This window comes from Oxyura jamaicensis, chromosome Z, assembly GCF_011077185.1.
Source record: "Oxyura jamaicensis isolate SHBP4307 breed ruddy duck chromosome Z, BPBGC_Ojam_1.0, whole genome shotgun sequence".
NCBI lineage: Eukaryota > Metazoa > Chordata > Aves > Anseriformes > Anatidae > Oxyura > Oxyura jamaicensis.
Genome location: NC_048926.1, coordinates 25,428,012 through 25,452,452, shown reverse-complemented (window position 1 = coordinate 25,452,452; position 24,441 = coordinate 25,428,012). Strand labels below are relative to the sequence as shown.

Sequence of the window (24,441 nt, the reverse complement as noted above, 5' to 3'; positions counted from 1 at the left end):
TAGAAAATGGGCACAGTTTGGTTATGAGACCTTAGAAATGACTGTAAAGAAAGTACATATAAGTGTGCTGTTTCTCCCAAGGACACGAGAGAAAGGTGTGTTGTAAACAGTTAGTGCACATAAAAAAACTGTCTTACCCCTTTGCAGAACTGTTTACTAGGGCTGACAGAGGTTTTTATGTGGGCCTTTTTTATACAATTTTTAAGCCAGTGCCCTACATCATGTAAAGATCAGGAAAAAATAGTAAAACAAGCTAGATGATAGCCAGGGAAAACAAGTGGATATGAGCAGTCTTGAACCATCTCTTGTGTTTGGCACTTTGATAGAAGACGGCCTTAATGGCCAGGCAGCTGACTTGAGTGCCATTCAGGCATGCAGTCAAAGGGCTTAAACTGAAACCTTTTCTGCTTAATTTGTGAACCAGACCAAAGATTTTTTTAAAAAAATAAAATCAATTTTTGTGGAGAACCTTGCAAAACAAGAAACCAATCTATATCTGCAACATTAATGGCTGTTAAAATAAGGCCAGAGAGAGAAGGGCAAACTAGGTCATGTTTCAACATCCAATCTAGATATTTTTTAAAGCAGTGACCAATGGAAAAGCTACTGTGTTTTTATTTTTATATGTATTGGAGTGAAACCTTAGATGTGCTGTTGATTTCTCTAACAACCAACAGGTTAGGGGTTTGGAAAAGAAGAGAGAGGTGAGGCAAGGCACAGGAATTGTAGTGATGACCATTCCTAAAGCTTATGTTAGCATTTAAGGCGAAGTTTGTCATCATCTCCTTCAGCATTTAATACAGTGGAAGTGAACTAGGTTGTGTATACTGTGGCATTTTTCTGCATTCCTGGGTTTAATGATGAAACTGATATGATTACACTTCTTTTCCCACTGCACTTGTGTTGCATATTTTTAAGTGCATTTCCTTCTTGGCTTAGCGTATACCTCTTGCTTTCTTTCAGAAGAAAGTGATCATTTGCTCACTTTGTTTTACTGCGAAACGCTGTCTCCCATTCAAATACTGAGTTTTCTCCCTTTTCAAGACAATCATTGGTCATCATCACTTTCACAGCACCATGTTTGTTCTGATGATGATTGTCTTACCTGCTGAGCTGCAAGCAAAACATTAAGATGCCCATCATTTAACCTTTTGCCATGCCAATTTTATGTGTCACAAGAGCAACCCCCTGACTATTAAAATTATCTTGCTAGGATGCCTGCAATAACATAAAAATGTTTAGATAACTTGTTTTATGACTACTTAATTTGCTGTTTCTAATTTTCTCATGGTTTCCTTCTAGTACCATGTGTCTGTACCCAGCTCTTGGCTGTATTTTGAGATATTTAAAGTAGATCTCTGTCCATTTTCTTTGTTTGTATGAAAATGTGGGAACAAGACATGCAGCAGCTGTGCAAAACAAATACTCAAAAACACTGTAGGAATTCCAGTACATCACCAAAAATGCAAATACCTCATCAGCAGAAGTCCACGGTACTCCTAAAACAGAGCGGTGCTTAATAAAATGCTCTATTTACAGTGAAACTGACACAGTATATGCCAAAACAAAACAAAACAACAACAAAAAACACAGATATGTGCTTTCCATTGAGAAACAAAAATTAAATTAAATCTTTTCCTTGACAGTGTGTTTTATACAGATTGTTATATTTTTGTATTGATTTGGGGATATATTTTGCAATATATTTGCATAATTATGTTATATAACTATATAGTTATTGCAGTTATATATCATTATTATAGTTATGTTTTAATTCTTTACAATAAACTTCATACAAATTTTCATGAGAAATTATGGTAGTAATACATCAATGGTACATTTTAAAGTTAATATTCTCTGAAGGATTCACACACTGATGTTTAGCTACTGGTGGGGGATCGGGTGGTTCAGTTAAGTTCCTTTATTTTACATCTGGTAAATGACTGAATTTTGTAGTCCTTTATTTCCAAACTGAGAATGCCGAGAGAATAAGATATCAAAAAAAAGCACAATGAAAAACCTGTTTGCTGACCTCATTGTACCAATCAAACTAGGAACAAAATAAAACTAACATCAGCTGGAAACAAACAGAAGCTTATATCAGGGTAGAGATTTTGCCCAGGTATCTGCAAAGGTCTACAGCAGAACCTTGTAACTGCTTTTGAACACTGATAGCTGGAAAAAGATAGGGATTAGATTGAATGACAACTGTCACTTTAGATGGCAAGTGGCAGAAACCCAAATCTGCTTATAGTTAACTGCAATTAAGAATATTGTTTCTAGTAAACTAAAACTTTCAGATGTATTTCTTGCTACCTATGGAAGTACCAAGCACATAATTTTCTACCACTGTTTAATGAAACCTTGAGTGATAGTCCTGCCACAGTAACATTAATGGCTCTGTTTATTGTTTAGAATTAAAAAATCTAGACAGCTCAAGATAAAAGAAAAGTTACGGTCACCTTGTCTAGCTTCTAGGCCGATGGTGTTGTATTTCACATGGTAAAATCACAACATCAGAACAGCATAAAAAAAAGTTATTAACCTTTTTCATGGGTATTTTGGGCAAAATTTGCCACATTTTGCTCAGACAGATTATTTCAGGGAAGTCAGGGATGTTTTTGATTTGTGAAATGAACATAGATTATAGATTATTCCAAGGCTGCAGCTTTTCTGTGCAACGAGAATAGCTGTGGATAAACTTTTGACTTCTTGAGACCTTTCCTTTTCACAGCAGTTTTGCATCAAAATAATCTTTTTCTTTATCTGTCACATAGGGTGGCATGGATAGTGATCAACTGTGATGTTTGAATCATTTTTTCTGCAGCCCAGGCCTGTCCATTCCTGTTCTTTTCAGTTTTGAAAGAATACAGCTTAACTCCATTTTGTTGTACACTGAAGGCAGGGTAGTGAATAAAACCATATTATGTTAATTGTTTGTCCCTGAAGAGTGACAATTAAGGCTGTTACATTTCAGGAAGCTCCTTACAATTAAAAATATATGTAATTCAAAATATGAGGGTGGTGGTGGTGTTTTTTTGTCATTTACTCATCCAGTCTGGGTACTAATGGAACTTGAACATGAGTTAGAAGAGACTCATCATCTGGCACCTATTTGGATAGCATGTATGACAAAAACACCTTAACATAGCAGTAATGTTCCTGAAGCTGTGATGCTCAAAGAAGGAGCAAGGCAAGGTAACCTGTTATCACCTAACACATTTACATCCAGAACAATCACAGCTTACTCAAAAGCAGTAAATATCAGTCCTACACAGTTAATGCTCTGTTGATAATTGCTCCATTTATTAATAAAGTCGTCCTACTGTGTCAGCTGTTTTACAATCTGTAGTCCAATATTTCCACTTCCACTGCAGACTCGATCTTTCTTAGAGAAGTGTTAGTTAAGATTTGCACCATGCAGGGAACTATTTTGTATTTTTTAAATTGATTATACTGTTTTTCGTACTTCTCAGGTTTTGCTGATCTTTGCAAAAGAAGACAACCAAAGCGATGGTTTCTGGTGGGCTTGTGACAGAGCTGGTTACAAGTGCAGTATTGCCCGGACTCCCGAGTCAGCACTTGAATGTTTCCTTGATAAGCAACAGGAAATAATTGTTATAGATCACAGGAACTCCAGATATTTTGATGGGGAAGATATCTGCAGGTAACCAAAGGATCTTATGCTTTTTTTAAACTTCAAAGAATATTATACAAACTGACCCTTATAATTATAAAACCAACCTCCCCCTGTGAAAAAAAAAAAAAAAAAAAAAAAAAAGTATAATGGAAATTTGGACACTGAGAACATACATAAATAGATAAGTTCATACGTTAGTACTGCAGCAAGGTTTTAAGCTGCAGGGCTTCAAAGTAATGCTATTGTTTGCCCACTAGGTCAGGTATGCTGCACTGAGAGCTCTTCACAGAAGTTCACATCACTCTTCTGGCACACATGGAAGTGGAAAATTAGCATGCATTTTGTAACCATACACCATGCTGTATTAGTCCTTTATGGACTAACAGTTCCAGTTCTTATGACAAGTTCAAATACTTGTGCTTACGGAAGTACTTCTAAAAGACAAAAAATGAATATGAAGACTCTTCACTCAGGAAAGCTGACATGTTTGAAAAAGAATTATCTTTTGCCAATGAAAGATGAGTGGAGTGACCTTCAGGTAGTTGGTCATGCTTTTTTCAGTTCATCAATAAGTGGTGAAAGTGGAGAAATTTTGTTTGCTCAGCATTTCATAAATGATAGTCTGTTGTAGAGATGTGCATTTGCTATACCTTCTTTTCTTTTTACATGCCCAAAGGCTACACTTTGTAGCATTTCAGGAAAATGTTACAATAACTAGAAAAGCAGTGGTAAGCATGGTAGAAGATGGAAGAGATTCTTGTTTAAATTAGATAATGAGTACTGAAAATGCATTGTATAGACGTATCTCTCAGCCCATGTGTTCAGGACAATCTGCACCAAATGAACTAGGTAAGCAGGGCAAACCTGTATTAGGTAGGAATAGCAGATGTAAGGAGTTGCAGTTCCTGCCCTATGCTTTTGGAGCTGTTGCCTCTGAGCTGCATTATGTTGTGCAACACAACATAGGAGGAATCTGGTAGCGAAATGGAAATGGAATGTCTAAGTGAAGATGGGTAGGTTTTGGCAGTGTGACATCCTATTTACTAAATTCAGCAACATCTGTCAGTCCTGGTTTTTGTTTGTATTGTCTGCGAAGATGTTGTGAGTAACATTGAGAAAGCATGTGGTGTAACTGAGAAAATTTTTTTCTCTTAGGTCTATTCGTGCCACAAAGCCATCAGAACACACTGTAATACTTGCTGTGGTTCCACGCATGTACGTTTTACCCTGTTTTGTGAAATATTTTTATTTTACTCCATGGGAACGTTATATAAAATAGTTATCTAATAACAGAAGATATCTTATTATTAAGCCTTACAGAATAAGGTTATTAGTGTTTTTTTTTTTTTAACCTAAAATGGGTAAATGATGTATGTGTTCTATTTAAGTATTAAATAACCTGCCAATTATATAGAGCAATATATCACCTTGTCCTCAGGGGATCATAATGTAATGGCTTGGATACTAAGGAAAAATACACACACCTATGTGTTAGTTTCTAAAATGAAAGAATAGAAAAAATTGTATTATTTTCTAAAGGAAATAACTTGATCATGTAACAAACTGTGATTATTAGGGAACTTGGTAATAGAGCAAACTTCATTAACTTCATTGTACTTAACTCAGCAGAGCGTGGTCCTGAAATCCTTATTGGGTAATTCTTACATTATGTATTCAGGCAGAATTCTTACTGACTTAAATACACGGTTTACCAAATATCTTAGAAGAGAGCTTTCCCATCTTTGTTAAAACTCCTACGCACTGCTGAATCCATCCCAATTTTGTTAATTTTCTAGTTAAATTAAAGTATTAGCAAACTGAGTGGCAGAAGAGGAACTATTCCTGCCAAAATTAGGAAATAGATTAAGTTTGCTGCTCAAAAATGCTTTACAGCTCATTTCACATTTTACTTAATAACACTGTTTTAGATTCTTCCCTGTAAGATATGACAGGATGTCTTTTATTCTCTTCATGCTTTTCCTTTTTTTTTTTTTTTTTTTTTATTTGTAACACCCGTGTGCATCTGTGAAGAGACAGGTGTTCTGTAAAATACCTATCAGGTTTGCTATAGGAATTGTTTTCAGGTTGTAGTAACAGCTGCAAAAATCTACAAAAGAAGACTAGCATCTTTGACATATTCAGAAGATCAACTTCTGTAATATTGTGCTTTTATATGTGTATTTTATGTAAGACATTGCTGCATTGTATTTTAATAACTGTCAAACTGATACCTTCTAGGTTTTCCATGTTGAGTGACCAACATGTTTTATTTTATAGATCTGCTGATCAAGAAGAGACTTCTGTTCTTCCCCTTCTTAATGCAGGCTTTGATAGGGTATGTCTTCTTTGATAAATTACATGTTTAATATAGTGCCTATGATTGCTTTGTAAATTACAGACACTTCTTTTTCCTCAAACTGGAAATGAATCCTCCGTGTAAACTAGATATTTGCTTCTGTTCCAGATTTATTGATGAGAAAATAGTGGCAGCTGATTGGGTACTTTTCTTTACAATAATGTCTTGGGGAAGCATGTGAAATAAGAGACTCTGTGATCTAGCTAGTCCTTCCAGAATAAGCAGGAATGTGGAGAGATTAATTCCTGAAAAATGTGGTCTGGGCAGATGGTGGGTTGGTTTTGTTTATGAGTGCATTGGAAAAAACAATGATGTGGTGCCCTGATTAATGTGTGCTGCATGTAACAACATGCTGCCTAGTCATCTGGACATCTCTGTGTCTTTGTGACTGCTAGGATTCCTCTTCTAAAAGGAGTATCAGCCTAGTCGAGCACCTGCTGAAGTGAAAAAGGATTTTTTTTTTTCACTGAGGTTTGAATTGGGTTGTTGTGTTGGCCTGAACCCTCTCTTTTCAAGACAGCATTAAAAGCTGTCCTGTACAGGAAGCAGAAGGAAAGAGAACTGTTTCATTCTCTTTCTTAAAACAGCTTTGTAGGTGAGAGCAGAAAGGGAGCTCTGTAAATACAGCTTCAGTTGCTTACCATCTTCTAGCTTCTCAAGTCCTGTTTTCCCTTCAAAAAAATGCATGAAAATGTATTTAGTGGTCTGTATTATGACTTCAAGTGCAGTATTGAGTTCAGACATGGGAGACACCATGCTACTGAGGTGTGTTTTAGTGTCATGCTTTCTTCCAACAAAAATAAAAGTTTGTTGGATCTTTTTGCACCTGACAGCTGTTCTGGCAAGTGAAGAGAGAAGATTGTGTACAGTCTCTAACCATTCCCTCTAGCTGTCCCACATTTATTGGGGAGCTTGCAACATATAATAATCGCCTACTTCAATTATTCTCAAGCCTTCAAAACATATCTGATGTCAGAGATCCTATTTTCACAGAAGGGAGTCTGTAGGATTTTTTCCTGCTTGGGTAGGGATTTGTAGGGTCTAAATCCATACGAAAAACAAAACAAAACTTAAAAATGTAAATTAAATAATAATAATAATAATAACCCCCTTCTCCAAGTAGAGGAACAGTATCTCCTGGGATCTTTTCCTCAGCAGCATAATAAAATTGATAATTGATTTTTGTAAAATCACATCTGCTAAAATTGTATTGTTCTCTTCACTAATTCTATTTTTACAGTCCATCTTTTCTGGAAGCTTTATTTTGCATTATCACTATTCATTGTATCGGTGTTTGTCACGTTATTTCCTCATCTTCCTTCACCCCTTCTCTCGACAAAACATGGGTCTCTCTGGTGGTAGCTTGGTAGCTGTCTTCTAAATGCATCTCCAACTTGACTAATAAAGTGTCTGATCCTGTAGCCAATTAGTCTGTCACTTTTTCTAGAGTTTTGTAGGAAAAAAAAAAAAAAAAAAGAATTTTTACAGCAGGTTTAGGATCTCAAGATTCCCAGGACTCCTTTAATATACTTAGGAGATATGCTTGCAAATGCATCAACCTTAATGTTTTTTCATGCTGTGAATAGCTGATTATTTTGCTTTAAAATGTTCTGTTAACTTTGTCTGTACGTTTGTTACGGAAATATCTTTCTATGTTTATATGTACATACGTAATATACTGTGAGTATACTTGAATAATCACTTCATTACTTCTAATGAAATCAATGAGATTGATTGCCATCCACATCTGGATCACTAAAAGATCTTATGACCACTTTCCAGAGAAAGATTTCTGGAATCTTTTGGCTTTTTTTTTTTTTTTTTTTTATGCTGAGTTTGCCCTGTTTTTTTCTTCCTCCTTCTCAAGAAAGGAATTTATTACATGTCTTCTGAATGTTTTTCCAGTATCATTAATAGCTTTTGTGTTTGCATTTTAATGGTCTTGTTAATGTGTCACCTTCATTATGCTGATCTTTCCCCCTGAGTCTCATGAATATAATAGAAATGGTCTCCTTAGGATGGACTAAGTTAAGTAAGTGATTTAACTTCCTGACTGATTTTAAACTGTAACTTGAATTACCAAAGGAGGAAGCCTTGATTTCTGAAGTTGCTCAACTGCAAATTGTTTTGCATTTTGAACTTTAGTTCTTTTTCTAAAGAAATGTTGATTCTTAAAACTTGTTGGTTTGCCACAAAGCAAATCTTTAACACTAAACCTAGTACTTCTTGCTAGGCAAGAGGAATGATGCATTTTTATTAGCTGATTAATTCTGTGGCTTGCATCAAGTTCTATATGGGATGATAGTGGAATCTCCTTATAATGAGAGTCAAATGTAATTTAAAAGTAAATGTTAGTTAAATAAAAATGTACCATATAAATAAGAAACTTTTTAAAAAGAAGGTATTACTGTCAGCATTCTAGTATTTGAGAGGTAATAGATCTTCCTCTTCTTGTGCCTTGTTTATATGCACAAATTAGAAAAAGGAAATGTTTTCTGCTTTTTTTCAGGTCCAAGCTGGTTTCTCAGGTTTGAGTGAACTTGTATGTTAATAATATATTAATATTATAAACATAAATAAAGAGATTCTTTGCACCTGCTGAAAAATATATACAGCAGTTAAGAGCAGGCTTAACACTTCCAACAAGCTCCAATTCTTGGTTCCTTGGCATTGAATCATACCAACATGATGTCTTCATTTTCTTTTAAATTTTGTCAGTAAATGACAGTATGTTAAAATTCAAACTGAAAAGGCCTTTAAAACATTCTAGGAAATTTAGCTTGTAAAATCAGCAGCCATCAGTGCTTAAGTAGTATGTTATTAATAGATTTGTATTTTTATTGTTTTAAGTTTCCTATAAGTATATTTGAATCTTTAAAACAGCACTCTAAAAGTGAAAATCTAAATCTTCAGTGTTGTAGAAGAAAAGTTTGCAGGCAGTTTGTTTTGCAAAAACACATCATCATCTGAACCCTCGCTTCTACCAGCTTTATATTTCATCATCCGAACCCTAGCTTCTACCAGCTTTATATTGTGCCTTTTGGTTTTCCAGGCATTCACTTAACAAGCAAAGTGACAGTTACAGAAATATTTTAATATCTTAACATTGTAGAGGCGAGGTAGACCAATGTTAACAGTTATTTTTAAATTTACTTTTTACATTTTGCTGGCTACTTGGGATTAAGCTGTTGATCTCCAAAACACAATTTTTCAAACAGGAGAGAAGCACAGATTCCTCAAAAACATTCTTTGTTCTTCAGTTTTGACTGCTGGCTCTTGACTCAGCATGCAGCTGTACTGTGAGAACTAATGACATCAGGGTATTTTCTGTGAAAAACAAAGTCTGTGCATGTATTTATAAAGCAGTGATTTAGCTCCTTAGAGCAGAAGCTTACAGACGAGCAGTAAACTTTAATTGAAGTCAGAGAATGTACTAGTACTTTTGTGATGAAATTTCTGATTTCAGCTGGACCAAGCACAACACCTTTAAGCTTACTGCCTTTGCCTAACAAGTAAAGGACATTCTTTCCATCTGGAGTATAAAAAAATCTTGTTAGCTGCTGTCAGCATGTTACTTACTTTATATATTTTTCTGCCCTTCTCAATTCAAAAGTGATGGTTCAGTGAGATTACTTGTGGATCAAAGTTACTACAACTTGTGAGTTTCAGATGCAATATCTGCAGAAAAAAAACATGCCAGATGTCATTATATTTTTCCTTTTTTTTTTTTTTTTTTTTTTTTAGCATGAATGTTTTATATCTCTAAGGTATTCCTTTTTTGTTCTGAATTAAGAGATAGCTGTTCAAAGTGAAACATCCGAATTATACTGTTCTTGTTTGAGACTGTGAGGTTTTTTTTAGATTATCTATTTCTAATTGAATACCTAACACCAAGTGGCAAAATTCACAGTTGTGGTTTTAGCGTATTTTCATATTTCCTTTGTATTTAACTACTGATGTTGTCATAACGACTAGAAAATCATCCCCGTGGAAAAGATGAGTCCTGAACAGAAAAGGTACAACTAAAGCCTTTTATTTGTACAGAATCAAAGAACGGGTAAGGCTGACAGGGCCCTCTGGGGGCTGTATGGTCCAACTCGTTGCTCAAACAGGGACACCCACAGCAGGGTGCCCAGGACCACATCCAGGTGACTTTTGAAGATCTCCGAGGAGGGAGACTCCACAGCATCTCTGGGCAGCCTGTGGCAGTGCTCAGTCATTCTCACAGTTGAGAAGTGCTTCCTAATAGAATCACAGAATTATTTAGATTGGAAAAGACTCTTAAGATCGTCAAGTCCAATGATCAACCTAACACTTAGTTAGTGTCAGGAGGAACATCTTTTGTTCCAGTTTGTGTCCATTGCCTCTCATCCTGGCACTGGGCACCACTGAACAGAGGCTGCTTCTGTTGTCTTTGCATTCTCACTTCAGATACCTTGAAGAGGTCTCCCCTGAGTCTTCTCTTCTCTAACCTGAACAGTCCCACCTCTCTCAACCTTTCCTCAAATGAAAGATGTTCTGGTCCCTTAATCATTTTTGTTGGCCTTTGTTGGACTGTTGCCAGCTCTCTTTATCAGGTTAGAGTTTTAAAAGCGGGAACAGGAATAACAGATTTAAAAGCTTCCAGTCTATTTCATGCACTATTGATTTGTTTTCCAGCGTTTCATGGAGAATAGCAGCATAACTGCTTGTTACAATGAACTGATTCAAATAGAACGTGGGGAAGTGCGATCTCAGTTCAAATTACGGTATGTAGAAGTCTAAGAAAGTTTGCAGAACATAAACTGTTTGGTCTGCATTCCTAGCTATGTATGTATGTGCTATGTTATACACAATAGACATGTATGTTAAGCAATTCCTATAGCCTTATTTTACCGTTCAGTTAGTTTGTAACAAACATAAGTGATTTAGTAACTGATACCCTCAAAAAGCTTCACTGGTGTGCTTCATTCAATGGTAGTTTAAATGACAGCTTTCCTTAATGCAAAAAGCAGTACATGTCCTTTACTCTGATACTTGCTTCTTTACGTATGCCTTGAGGCACATATATTGAAGCACTTATATTGAATTTGGCAATGTTACAGCAGCTATTACTGGTATCACCATCAGAGTCAGAACCTTTAGCAGAAATATTGCAGAACAATTTCTGCTCACTTAATTGCAAGGGTAGCATTCCACAAATTCTGTCCTGTCTGTAAGATTTAGGGGCTGCAAATTTACAGGACAGGAAATTTTCACAAAATCCTTCTTGCTCTCAGGTGTGTGAGATGTCATATCTGACAGCTTGAGCTGAGCACCATCTTGAGCTGGCTATTCATACCCCAAGATTTTACTTTCCTGTCTGTGCAAGACTAGACAGACCAAAATCACAATTTTTATCTTAGTGAGAAATATCTAATTGTCTAACTATCTATTTCACTAAGGTAAGAAGAAGTTAAAAGACTTTCCTTCCATTATCACTTTAATATGACTAATTTTATATTTAATGCAAGTGCTTATATCTACATGTAAATATCTTTGCAATTCAACTGTATATGAAAAGAAACATTGAATCTGTCACATAGAGAAGTAGTAGTTCTCTAGATCTCATAAGTGAGTTCCAGTTCCTTCGACATAAAACACTATTGTTTCTCTACGAGATTCAGTGTTTCTGTTTAAGCAGTAGATTTTTCTAAGATCCTGTTTGTGAACCAATATCAAAGAAACTTAAAGTACAAGTGAATGTGTTTGTGTATACAAAATATGACTATAGTAAGATTTTTAGAAGAAAAAAAAATAGGGTCCAGGCTTACACAATTTTTAATAGGTGTTTTCCAAGGCTCAGCAGCAAAATTAAACAACAGTGGAATTTTAGAAGTTAATTAGGTGTTATAGTGGTCCTGACTTGGTTCAGGAGTAAACACAATATGAAATGCATGACTTCTGAATTAAGTCATCATTGATGAGAAACACCAGTTTATGTGTAAGATTAAGATGTCATTCATACATGCAAAACCTGTAGCTTAAGTCCAATAAACCAGATTTTGTAATAACAAGGATACTATGGAGAGAAAGGAAACTTTTTCAAGATGTTAGATCTAGTTTTCAAGATTAATTCCAGTTTTACCAGTATTCCGGTTGCTGAACTTTGTTGTCTGACAATGTCCAAAGTCAGACTCATGAAAGAAATCATAGGTCTGTGCAAATGGCCTCCTTAATTTCTTAGCTGGGAAGTGTTAAAACATTCTTTGCTTTTTATTCTGTATGTAGAAGCTTTTTGGCACTTCCATCATTACTGTTTACCAAAACATAATGGAATTAAAATTATCCTTTTGTTCCTTTGAGACATTCACAAATGTATCAGTGGTGTCTTCTGGTATGTTTTGTTTTCATTTATTTATTTTTCTAATAAACTTTATGTCCTTCTCATTGAAAACTTCCTGCTTTAACACATGGAATAATTCATTTCAAGAACTGCATGCCAATACAGTTTGAGCATCTCTACATGAGTGATATCAATTACAAATACAGATAACTAAAACTCAGGGAACGTGATTTGTTATTGGCTACCATATTTTGCTGTGAGTTTATTTAAAAACGCACACCCACAAACAAAACAAAACAAAACCTTAAAATTTGAAGGAAACAGTGTCAATCCCCAGAAGCATTTCATCTACTGATAAGCAAAATGAACACTTACAAGTGACGTTTGTACTAACACCTCGGGGCATAAAATAGTCTTCTGAAAGATAAACTTTCTGAAAAGGAATACTTGGAACTGGGAGAAGCTGGTATCTTGCAAAAGATGATTTCTTCCTATTTTTGCCTGGTTAGGCAGATGCTCTAAATGAATTTACCATTGAAAAATTAACACAACTAGTGTTTGGTAAGTCTGCTTGGTTACAATATGTTCTCATCTGTGTGGTTTAATGAAATGGGGTGAAGAAGTGTTGCACCTTATGTTTATCCCACTGGGCTCCTGGTCTCTGATCTGTTTGCTGTCTCAATAGGTCTTCATTACAGCTTTGTATATGTGGAAGGGAAGAGAGAGTATTTTCAGAAATTTAATCAGTAGGATTAAAAACAGGATATTTCAGGTGTTCGCATACAAGAGAAACTCTGTGAGAATGTAGGACCAGCCCAAGAAAGCAGTTTTAAAGTCATTTCAGTGGACTAAAGTGTCTCCTATTCGAAGCAGAAACTGCTTCTCATGACAGCTTTTCTGCTTCTTCTGTTATGCAGCTTGGTTGGGCATCTGCAGGAGGTGTGCATTAATCAAAAACAGCATGGCCCATTTAAACTTTTAATTTTGCTGGCTTGGTTGCCAGATCACATGATAAAAATAGGGTTTGAACAGTGCAAACACTGCTGTGTTTCCTTGCAGGAAGTTTACTTAATGACTGTTGTTAGCTGCTGGTGTACCAGATGAGTATCTATCACTGAGATAAATTAGTTGCTTCATACAGCACAAAATCACACCATGGAGCTGGCTTGGACTGCTAGAGCATCCTTTGTAAAATTATACTGAGAGCTCCTTTTCTCTTATGAACTGAAATACTACTGTTGTATTCTATATACAACACTTCTTCCTACAAATCTTCATCCACACATCTGCACACGTATGTCTTTGTTTATAGTTCTTTTTGTTTTCTGTTTGTTTCTGTGTTACTTCCATGATGACCAAAGCTGGCAATATCCTATATTTCTTAATACTGAGGCAGAATACTTCTCTGCTAATGATTCACTGGTCATCAGTATTAATTCAAACCCCATTACGCAGTCTGTGAGCAAGATGTTCCTTTTAGGTAATAACAAGGGTGTTTATGCATGATGCGCTTTATACTGCCTGAAGTGAAAAGTACATAGCAGATAATTAGTTTGTGTTTAGTCCACATCAAAGATAAAGTACTGGCATCTATCAAAGCAGGTATGTCTGAGTTGTTTCTTTTTGTATACACTATATATCCATAGTTTGCTTTCTTATGTTAGGAGATTACATTCATATTAATCCCAATCTGTGTAAATTATAAGCAATTTAAACCCTGTAGCAAAAGGGCAAGATTTTTGTTCTCTTGTGTTAGTAAAAGGATAGTCCTGAAAAAATGGAAAGTGGAGATTAATTTTCCCCTTAATTAGGATCAGGATATATGGAGGTCAAGTTGCTGTATTATTACTCAGAGGCAAGAAAAGTGATATTTTTCTGAATAGGACTTTGAAATGCCTTAAATTGTTTCCTCTTATTATGTTGCATTACAACATCTTTGACAGTGGAGATCTTCTTGCTGTGACTTTATATGTACCTGTGCTGTTGTGATTTTTTTTGTTCCCTATCTTTAATGGTCACAAAACTTTTTACTGTAATGTAACAACCGTTTGTTATTTTTACGGCTAATTGTTAGTTCCTGCTGTCTCGAGCATGTCTAGAAAAATCAACATACTATTAAACTGATGCAGTACTCATGAGCAATTTTACAATGTGATCTGCAGAAAAGCATGTGAACAACAAGAATGTCTGAAGATGAATTGCTTCAAAAAATTATAACAGAGATGAGTACTTGGTTTAATCTTAACGACATTCTGGTTTGTGATTCATCTACTGATAAGTACAGTGTACAAATGCATTTATGGTAGGCAAAATATTCTAACAATAAAACTAATGTGAATCATTTACTAATTTCAGGGCATGTAATGCAGTGTTTACAGCATTAGACCATTGTCAGGAAGCCATAGAAATAACCAGTGAAGATCATGTTGTTCAGGTATGGAGAAAAAAAGTTAATCATTTTGTAGAATTTGAAGACAGGAAGCCCAAAGAGATCTTTGCTCAGTAGTTTCTCTTCTAATTCTGTATTTTAAGTTTGTTGCTGTATTTCTGCAGTAATTCTGGATGCTGCATGTTGACACTTAATGAATTTTTAAGACCTTTCTTTTTGTTCCTTTATTTAGATGATCATTTCCAGTGAAGTAATGTTACTTATAGTAAAACAGCAAAGAAATCCATAGCAGAACTAGATAACCTGTTCAGTAAAGGGTTTTTGTTCTTTCTGTGCTTTCTGATAACAGTTTGTATATCCCATTCTGTGTTCAACTCCTTATGCATATTAAATGTTTCTCCATTTGCATAGTATTTGTATGTGACAAACACTGAACTATAGGGCTGTGTGGTTATGGCTTTGGATGTGTATCCTGAAATACTTCAAAAGTTGTGTGCAGGTAACTGTCTTTTAAGTGTGCTTTTGTTTGACAGTATGTTAATCCAGCCTTTGAACGGATGATGGGTTATCGCAAGGGAGAGCTCATTGGCAAGGAATTCACTGAAATACCAAAAAGCATTAAAAACTGTGCAGATCTTTCAGACACTATCAATACATTTATTAAAAAAGGAAAGGTAAGTAAGTAAAATTAAGCTTGTGCAATTTTGATTTGGATTTCCAGACTGCTTTGTTTTTAATGCTCTAGGTTTAAAAACACAAGACAATCTTTTCATGAGTTGCATATATTTGACCAGAATTCTGTTCCTCTGGTTCCTAAACTTCTTTGTAAATATTGGGTACTCTCTCACAAGATAAATATATGAAAAAAAAATAGCACTGTCCTTTGGTAAGCAAGTATCTGTTAAAGGTGGTACTATGTATTACAACATTTTACACTATTTTAATAATACAACCATAAAATAATATGTAATTATTTACTACATAAGGACTATGTAATAATAAGTGAATATTTGACTGCAAGCTAAGTATTCTTAGATGCTTTCTCTGTTATGTGTGTTTGCTTAGGAATGGCAAGGGGTTTATTACACAAGCAGAAAATCAGGAGAAAGTATCCAGCAGCATGTGAAGATAACGCCTGTGATCGGTCAAGGAGGGTAACTGACTTGTACAGAGCACAATTGCTTTCTGTTTTTTGGGGCGTCCTTCTTTCTGCTTTCTCCATCTGAGAGTTTCGCATGAACCTCTATGTATTTAGAAGCAAGGTGATGATAGAACTACTGATTTTAAGCAATGCAGAAAGAATAAGCAAAATTAAGGAGGCCTTGTTTTTTTACTGATGTTTGTCCGTTTTGGTGTCTTCCTACGCTGGCTAAAAGGACTGTAAAATCATAACGATTGGTAGTGTTGCTCATCTAGGTACCTAAAAATGATGTTTAGGTTGATGATACAATACATTTTTTAATGAAGTTATTCTGCAGTATACCAGTATACAAACTGTTAACCAGTCAGTTGGAAGGATCATCAGCTAGATGATTCTCCTGTTTTGTGATCATGCTTGTATGTGCTTGCAGTTTTACAGTGTATCATGTGAATGTTGCCAAATTATACTCCCAGATGTGCAGGTGAATTCCTGCAGCAGCAAAAGAGTCATGTATCCTAGGACAAAAACATAGCAGTAACACCAGAGTGTTTGTTGCTCAGTCAGCCGTTTGGTGTTGGTTTTGGTATCTTGTTTCATAAAAGCATCTAGATTTCAGCTTTAATCCATAGCAGTGTATCACTACCGTTTGATGTGGTAACAATTGATTATTTCTGTTGCTAGGAAGATAAGACACATTGTGTCCCTAAAAAGGCTGCGATGTACTAATGAAAACAACAAGCAGGTACTGTATTCCTTCCACGTCTTAATTTTCATCACTTTTACTGATTTTTTGTTTAAGAAATGCATATAGATCACATCCTCTTTGAAAAACATTCTCATATTATCATTGCATGTTGAATCAAGCAAGAAAACTTTTGCATTTGCTTAGCCTTTTTATGCTGGACTATTTTTCTTTTGTAGGATGGCTGTGTAGAGAATGCCTTTTATTCACTGGAACTTAGATATGACAGTTGAGCCTGTGATATTGTGGAGCAGCACAGACTATAACTCAAAGGGAGTCCAGGGTATTTTTTTCTATAACTGCAATTGCCAGTGTAATCTGACATACTTAGAGCTGATGACCTACGCTCAGCTGTCACAAGGTTTGCAAATGTGTCATTCTTGAATAAAGTATAAATGGAATAAAACTTTGCCTTCAAGTGGGACCTGAGATATCACATACTCCACAGAAAGTGTGCTGTGGAGGGGTGTAATCCAAGCCATAGTTCACGACACCCTCAGTGTTCCTTGGCTGCATTAGAAGTGTCAACAGAGGTGATCCCATCTACTCAGCACTGGTGAGGCCACACCTGGAGTTCTGTGTAGAGTTCTGCCCCCCCTCCAGTAAAGGAGGGACCTGGGCATACTAGAGAGAGTCCAGCAGAGGGCCACCAAGATAATAAAGGGACTGGAGCACCTCTCCTATGAGACAAGGCTGAGAGAGCTGGGACTGTTCATCCTGGAGGCTCAGGAATCTCATAAATGTCTACAAATACCTGAAGGGAAGTTGGTGGTGTCCAGTGACAGGATAAGAGGTAATGGGCAAACTACTGTAGGTGTCCCTTCTTGAGCAGGGGGTTGGACCAGGTGACCTCCAGAGGTCTCTTCCATCCTCAGCCATTCAGTGAATCTGTCACCCCAGTGTCTGCACTCCAGGCACATACCCACCCAAGCAGGTTCTGAAACAAATCTGATGGCATGAGAAGCTGTTCAATGTCATCTACTCCTAGTTCATTCCATCTGAATGTGGCTCTGAAGCAAATGGTTATATTGCATGTTTTGCCTCAAAAATACTATAGTATATGGCTTGAAGAATAAAGAATTCTGTTCTTCTCTGAGCTGAGGATTGAAATCTATCTATGGTCTGCAGGAGTGAGAGGTAGAAAGCAGGGAGCATAAAAAGTAGCTGGCAGCATTGTGGAGTTAAGATGTACTTGTGAAACATGATATATTTCCTACCGTTTCCATTTCCTTAAAATCTTTTTGTTTTTTTATGGGATGAAGTTATGTATCTTGTTTTATCTAGAATTTTAAATGTGGTTTTATCTTTCATGGGGGTAAAGACACTTGTACATAAAGGTATGTGGAAGGTCACTATAATTTCTAATTGTCCCTTTTTCAGTATAACAAGCCTATAATACATTATTGTAATACATTATTGGAAAACTACTCTTGGAAAAAGTTAATAGGTAGTATTCTTTAATTGAAACCATGTCCCTTGCACAGGTTTTTGTGTGGGCAGGTAGTATCAAGTCAAATGAGAAATCATAGCTTGTGGAAGAACTGAAGCTTTACCACTTAAAAACAAAGCTTGAAATGTTTTAACCTTACTTCATATTTTGATAAAAACATACATTTTAGTATTGGCAGCAATGTATCACTTACAGTAGCAGGATTTAAAAAGTGCTCAGTCTGGAGTGCAGGACATTTTTGTAAAAGAAGCAGTGTTAATGTTACATGTATTTCTTTTTTTAATTCATTAATAAAACCACATAGTTCATATTGTTTCATTTATAGCCACTTTGACATTAATTTGGAATTGAGATAGCATTTGATATTTTTTCTGTAACATATACACAACTGAAAGATTGGTGCAGGACAGTGTAAATGTCATACTGCTTATACAAGATCATCAGTACCAAACAATTGCAGATTTGCAACCATCTAAGAAAAGCACTAATAGGAATATAGATAAAAGTGATTTTCATTTCTGTTTTTGATCTCCCGATTCTTTGGACTGCTTAAACCAGTAAGCTTAAGACCGAAGTTATAGGAACATGTGTCAAGGGCCACATTCACACTCTTTATACTGTTCCACTCTTGGAAAGCACCATCAATAAATGCTTTTTAGTATTGAATCATGAGCAGTTATTAGTAAATAAAGCCTGAATCCAATGGGCTGTACATAGGCGTGGGCAGCCTGAGTTCTGGTGAGCCCAGGTTATACGAACTCTGAAGGGTTCTGAACAGAAGTAGAGATCTGCTACAAAGATTAAAGATCACAACCTAACAGAATGTATAGTCTATGGAGATTTAAGGTCCTTAGCAAAAGAAAAAAAAAAAAAGCAATTAGAACTGATCCATGGTGAGTGCAAGGCTTGGCCAATAAAACTAAGTTGTTTTTTTTTTGCATTTCTCTTCCATGGTAGAAGTCTCTCCTGTGTGTAGTACAGTATCAGGTGTTCCAGTGTTGAACAGAAAACTGTGACAGCATCTTAAAGTTTTGGTTTGGTTTCTTACTCATTTTAGATGGGTGGTAGTGGTGATGTGTAACAATATCTATACAATATTCATAAGACTCCTTGCTGTTATTTTTGTAGTGTTACTGGTATGATGGTATTAATTGTGATCAGCATTTGGACACTGCAGGTTACACCCTCTGGTGGCAATGAGAAGTTCAATCAAAGAGAAAACATTGTGTAGCTGCCAAGCTCAACCTGAACTTTGCAGAAAAGCTTCATCTTCTGTAGCAGTTAATAGAACAGGCTAAATATTCGTTAAAGCTTGATTAAAATTAAAATGAAATTTATCATTGAATTAGTGACAAAATAGTGTTAATAAAATGGCTCCTGGGGTTTTACATTAGCTATTGAACTTCATTCAGTTAGTTTTGTGGTAGCCTCTATATTTCTAATTCTCAGTAAACTGCAGTATTTTAAGACACAGTACACCATCCTGTTTGAAAAGTCAGGGAAAAGAGGGCAAATGTCTCACTGTATAGACTTCCTGCATTTGTGCAATTGAAATAAATGTTTTTAGGGACTGAAGAATTAGACAGTTAATAGCACTCTGTCTGCAGCTATAGAGTTGAGTTAAGGACCATTATTTGAACATTTGCTGAGATGTAGCCATTTTCCCTGTTCCTAATGCTGCCCTTGGGTTAAGTGAGATGTTATCAAAGAATAATATAGAACAATCCCAAATGTAGGCAAGCCCATCACAGACACTCCTGTTCTTTGGTTTTGGAGCTAGTAATCTCTTTCTTCTATTCATTTAGACCTTGCTGAAGTCATCCTCATGTTCTGCCAGAAGGCAGTCCCTTGCTTTCATCTGTCGCTTTGTATCAATACATTCCTGAAAAAGAAATTTACCTCTCCCTTGGTAATGCAGCTGATCATGTGCCTTCAGGTACTGTAGATTGCTTAGGGCGTGACAGGATGCTGCTTGATTTTTCCATGTGGTAGGGCTTGGATAGGCCAAATAGTTCAGGCTTGACTTGGCATCTCTTCAGGAGACAGGCCACCTACAAGTGTTGAGCATTTCAGCCACAGCTTCTGGTAGTTGAAAGTCTATTGGAAATGTCAGAATATAGAGTCTTGAGCTACTGCATCTTGCTGAGCCGTCTTGTCCTATCCAGATGGTGGTGTCAGTGCTCTTCATGAAGTTTTAACCTTTTGGCTCTCCGTGGCATAATCCCATGCACTGCTGAGGGCACAGAGTCTTTATGCTGATGCACTGAAATAACCCTGACTGCAGGTAAAGCTGAGGACTAAATACATGGAAAGAGTAGCAAGGGGGAAGAGGAGGCAGTAAGACTGCAAAATCTGCAACCCAGAAGGAGATGAGGGTGATGTCTGTCATCCTGTAAGCAGCACTTGCTCTGCTCTGAGAACATTTGTCCATCCCCCACAGCCCACTCATGGTCATACTGTGCAATTTCCTAAGTAAAATACCACCAGGAGTTTGAATGATTGAATTCCAGTGTCAGTTATTTCTTTTAGAAAGCTGGCGTAGGTTCACAAGTCAGCATGATGGTGTTACACATTGAATTGTATATGTCTGTGGTCTTTATTGCCAAGAGATCTGAAGATTAAATGAGGCTTCAGTTCTAAAATAAATCAGTTGTTGCATTTAATCACACTTTAAAGAGAAAGTGTTTTGTAATAAAACTCCTTTTGTTGTTGTTGTTGTTTTGTATTTTTTTTTTTTACCTCTAGCCATGGGGACATCTTAAACAGAACAGTGGAGCAAAAGACCACCACATTTCTTAACACTTAAATTTTTCTTATTTTGCAGAATAAATCTGGAAAGACTTTAGACTTTTTTTTTTTTGTCAAATACAATATTTGTGAGTTTTTTTGTTTGTTCGTTTGTTTGTTTCTCCATCATTTCTTTTCCTCCAGTTCAATTTGTATCCAGCTTTTGTTGAGGATTTTTAAAACTTATTCTCTCAAAAGTACCTTCTGGGGAAAATTAAGCCCATATGGCAGTCATATACTTGGTAAATCCTGGAATCCATTTCTGAATACTTGCATCCTAGAACTTTCCTTCACGCTTAAAAAAAAAAAAAAAAAAAAAAAAAAAGATTTCTCTTCAGACCAAAGGTAATTCTTTATGTAAGAATAGAAGGAAAACAAACAATGTATTTAGTTATAGGGTGGTAAAATCTGGTATGATTCAAATTTTGATCCAAATTTCTGTTTCACTTCATCAGCATGATTATAAGTGGCTTGAACTCAATATTCAGACACGGTATGCAGGCTTACAAACATTCTTACATTACTGTATATAGTTTCACAGTTAAAAATGTAGGCATGTTGTTTGGAATTGCTTACAGACTCTCTAAGGAATATCACAGGATTAGAGATTACAGTATAATCAGAAACCACTGTGAAGGAATTTTCATGTATTTCTGTGCCAGATTTATTGCATACAAAAATCAAACAGATTTATGCACAGAAAATAATACATCTGAAACTGTAGTAAAACTGTAGTAATTTTTTTGTACAGATGAGATCTATGAATGAAGATTGACTTTCATGTGACTATTCGTGCGTGCTGTAGCCTGGCTAACGATTAATTCTGCCTTTAAGAATTGAGACCTGGAAGGAGAGAGTCCAGTGTTTGCATGTACATAGATTTGTGAGGGAGGTGTTGTTTCTCTACTTAAGAGCATACCAGTTCAAGATAAACCATGTAACTGCTTTCATAACTTACCCTACATATGTCTTTTAGGTCATGGATACAGAAGGAGTAAGAAAGTATTCGTGAATTTATTTATTTATTCATTTTACTGGAGTATTTAGAGGAATGTGCCAAGGTTTTCTTTCAGCTGGGGAACAGAGGTAGATGTCCAAGGGCTAAATGCAGATCCTGTTTGGGACCAGAATGAGCAGTTCAGATTAGTTTTATCAGTTCGTAGAATCACAGAATGGTTTGGTTTGGAAGGGACTTTAAAGACCATTGAATTCGAACCCCCTACCATGGGCAGGGACACCTCCCAGACAGGGACTAGGCTGCTCTAAGTCCCATCCAACCTGGCCTTGAACACATCCAAGTGTTCAAGGGGCATCCACAGCCTCTCTGGGCAACCTGTGCCAGTGCCTCACCACCCCAAGTGAAGAATTTCTTCCTTATATCTAATCTAAGGATTAGATATAATCTTTTAAAGTCATTCCCCCTTGTTCTATCCCTACACTACCCAAAAAAGAGTCCCTCCCCAGCTTTCCTGTAGGCCCCCTTTAGGTACTGGAAGGCCACCATAAGGTCTTCCTGGAGCCTTTTCTTCTCCAGGCTGAACAGCCCCAACTCCCTCAGCCTGTTCTTATAGGTGGTCCAGCCCCTTGATCATCCTCATGGCACTCCTCTGGGTTCATTCTAATATATCCATGTCCTTCCAGTGCTGGGTGCTCCAAAGCTGAACGCAGCACTCCAGGTGGGGTCTCAAGAGAGCAGAGCAGAGGGGGACAATCACCTCCCTTGCCCTGCTGGCTACGCTGCTTTTGGTGCAGCCCAGGTTATGGGTGGCTTTCGGGGCTGTGAGTGCCGGCTCATGTCCAGCTTCTCATCAACCAACATCTCCAAGTCCTCATCAGGGCTGCTCCTCTTCAGCCCAATCTCCTCAGAGCTGCTCTCCATCCATTCTCCATCCAGACTGTATTATACACCACATATGATGAGCTTCCATAACCTTACTCTACTGGGACTAGGTGACTTATCTGACAATTCCTGCTTGATTTTAAGAGAGGTATTTAAGCTTTTGAACTGAGTTTTCTCAGGGAAGAGTGGTCTCGTACTCCTTTGAACAACATTTATATGGGACATTAGTGCCTAATTTCCCCTTCCTTTCTTTAATTCTTATTCAACAGAGTAAACCACTCCTGAATTCTGTTTGCTTTTCCTTTCCATTCGCTTCTCTTTCTTTTTCACCCTCTTCATCTTCTGTCCCCAACAACAAAAAGGAAAACAAGATGGAAGGGGTTCAAGATTGATGGAAAAGAGGATTTGTAGAATTTCTTTTCTATCTTTCATAAATAATCTCTGTTGCAACTCTACAGCATACTGTGTCTCATATGGACACAAAGACTGCACAAGTGCAATCTTGCTTTTCTTTACTTTTAACTCACTGGTTGCAACCATGGTTTTGCAATCTGGTGCTTTGCTATTGGCAGGCGGGCAATGGATTGGGCCATAGGTTAGGTGACTGTACTGAATTCCAAAATGTGATGCATAATGTAACACATGCGAGTGCAGTATTGCACTGTGCTTATTCACCTGAAGTAGATGGTAAATGTACTTTCTCTAGTGACTACAATAAAAAATAAAAGTTATGTGTTGTTTTTAGTCCTTTTCAGCATCTTTATTAGCTCTAACTAAGTCCTGTACTTTTAGAGAGAAGATTTGGGGAACCAATAGTTCTGTTCAGTTTTTCTATTGACAGCAAAATACTTTCTTGTAATCACAAAATAAAGGAATGGGGTGAAGCGATCAGCGGGTATCAAACTATACAAACTATACAAACTATCATATGTTGGACAGACTGTGCTTGGTTTCTGAGCAGGATGGAAAAGCAAAGAAGCATTAAATCTCCTATTGTATTACCAAAAAATAGGTGTAAACTTTAAGATGATGAAAAAATCCTACTTAAATTTTAGGAAAGACTGAAATATTTATCAGAATGTTCAGATGTTTCAGAAGCACAAGCTAATAAGATTTTGTATTTGACTTCTTCATTCATGGGAGTGATTAAAAATTACTTAGAAATAAAGATCTGATGAATAAGACCTCTCTGCCCCTTAGTGGCTGGAGTGTTGCTTTTGTAACTGCCCGGTGTATCACTAATTCATGAAAGAGTGCATGCAAACTTAGCTTAGACAGAACCAAGGAGATTGTGTTAAAAGTACTTGCAGAGTGCAAAAATGAGTAACTACTTAGGATTTTTGTTTGTTTGTTTTTACATTTATTCATGGAATCATATGCAATCTGTACTTAAGACTTTATCTAAAATGGAATGTCAGTTATCTTACACACATGGGTATTAAACATGAACTTGCTGTTAGTGTGTAAAAGCACTATTGTATCTGTGATTTCCTGCATTGAATGTCTGTTTACTTTCATATTATTTCTCCGTGTGTAGTTACACCCAAAGAAGAGTCTTTGAAGTTTTTTTTTAAATAACTGAACAGAAAATGTTGGTTAAGGACAGTGTTGAATGTAGCCCTTTTTAAATCTTTTTGTGTTCTTTTCCCTTGCAAACATGTTTTACTCTTGGTGCATCTTCAGCTCTGCAAGAGTCACCACGATAAGAAGTGTACAGGAGACAATTCTCAGTCAGGTTAGACTACTATCATTTACCTTTATACACTTGAATGCTTGAAGTTGTGACCAGGTT

General features: G+C 36.4%; 1 protein-coding gene across 10 annotated transcripts in view; it reads left to right on the top strand.

The window, feature by feature from the left end:
* PDE8B (phosphodiesterase 8B) overlaps positions 1–24,441 on the top strand; it is an 85,353-nt gene that overhangs the window by 44,456 nt on the left and 16,456 nt on the right. For 9 of the 10 annotated variants that reach the window (XM_035309634.1, XM_035309632.1, XM_035309628.1 and 6 more), the window contains exons 3-11: positions 3,477–3,667; positions 4,796–4,855; positions 5,918–5,975; positions 10,656–10,744; positions 14,656–14,734; positions 15,223–15,363; positions 15,755–15,843; positions 16,512–16,572; positions 24,333–24,384. In XM_035309634.1, coding sequence (XP_035165525.1) covers positions 3,477–3,667; positions 4,796–4,855; positions 5,918–5,975; positions 10,656–10,744; positions 14,656–14,734; positions 15,223–15,363; positions 15,755–15,843; positions 16,512–16,572; positions 24,333–24,384 — 820 coding nt within the window. The remainder of the gene's footprint in view (positions 1–3,476; positions 3,668–4,795; positions 4,856–5,917; positions 5,976–10,655; positions 10,745–14,655; positions 14,735–15,222; positions 15,364–15,754; positions 15,844–16,511; positions 16,573–24,332; positions 24,385–24,441) is intronic. The other variant, XM_035309631.1, reaches the window with a different exon arrangement.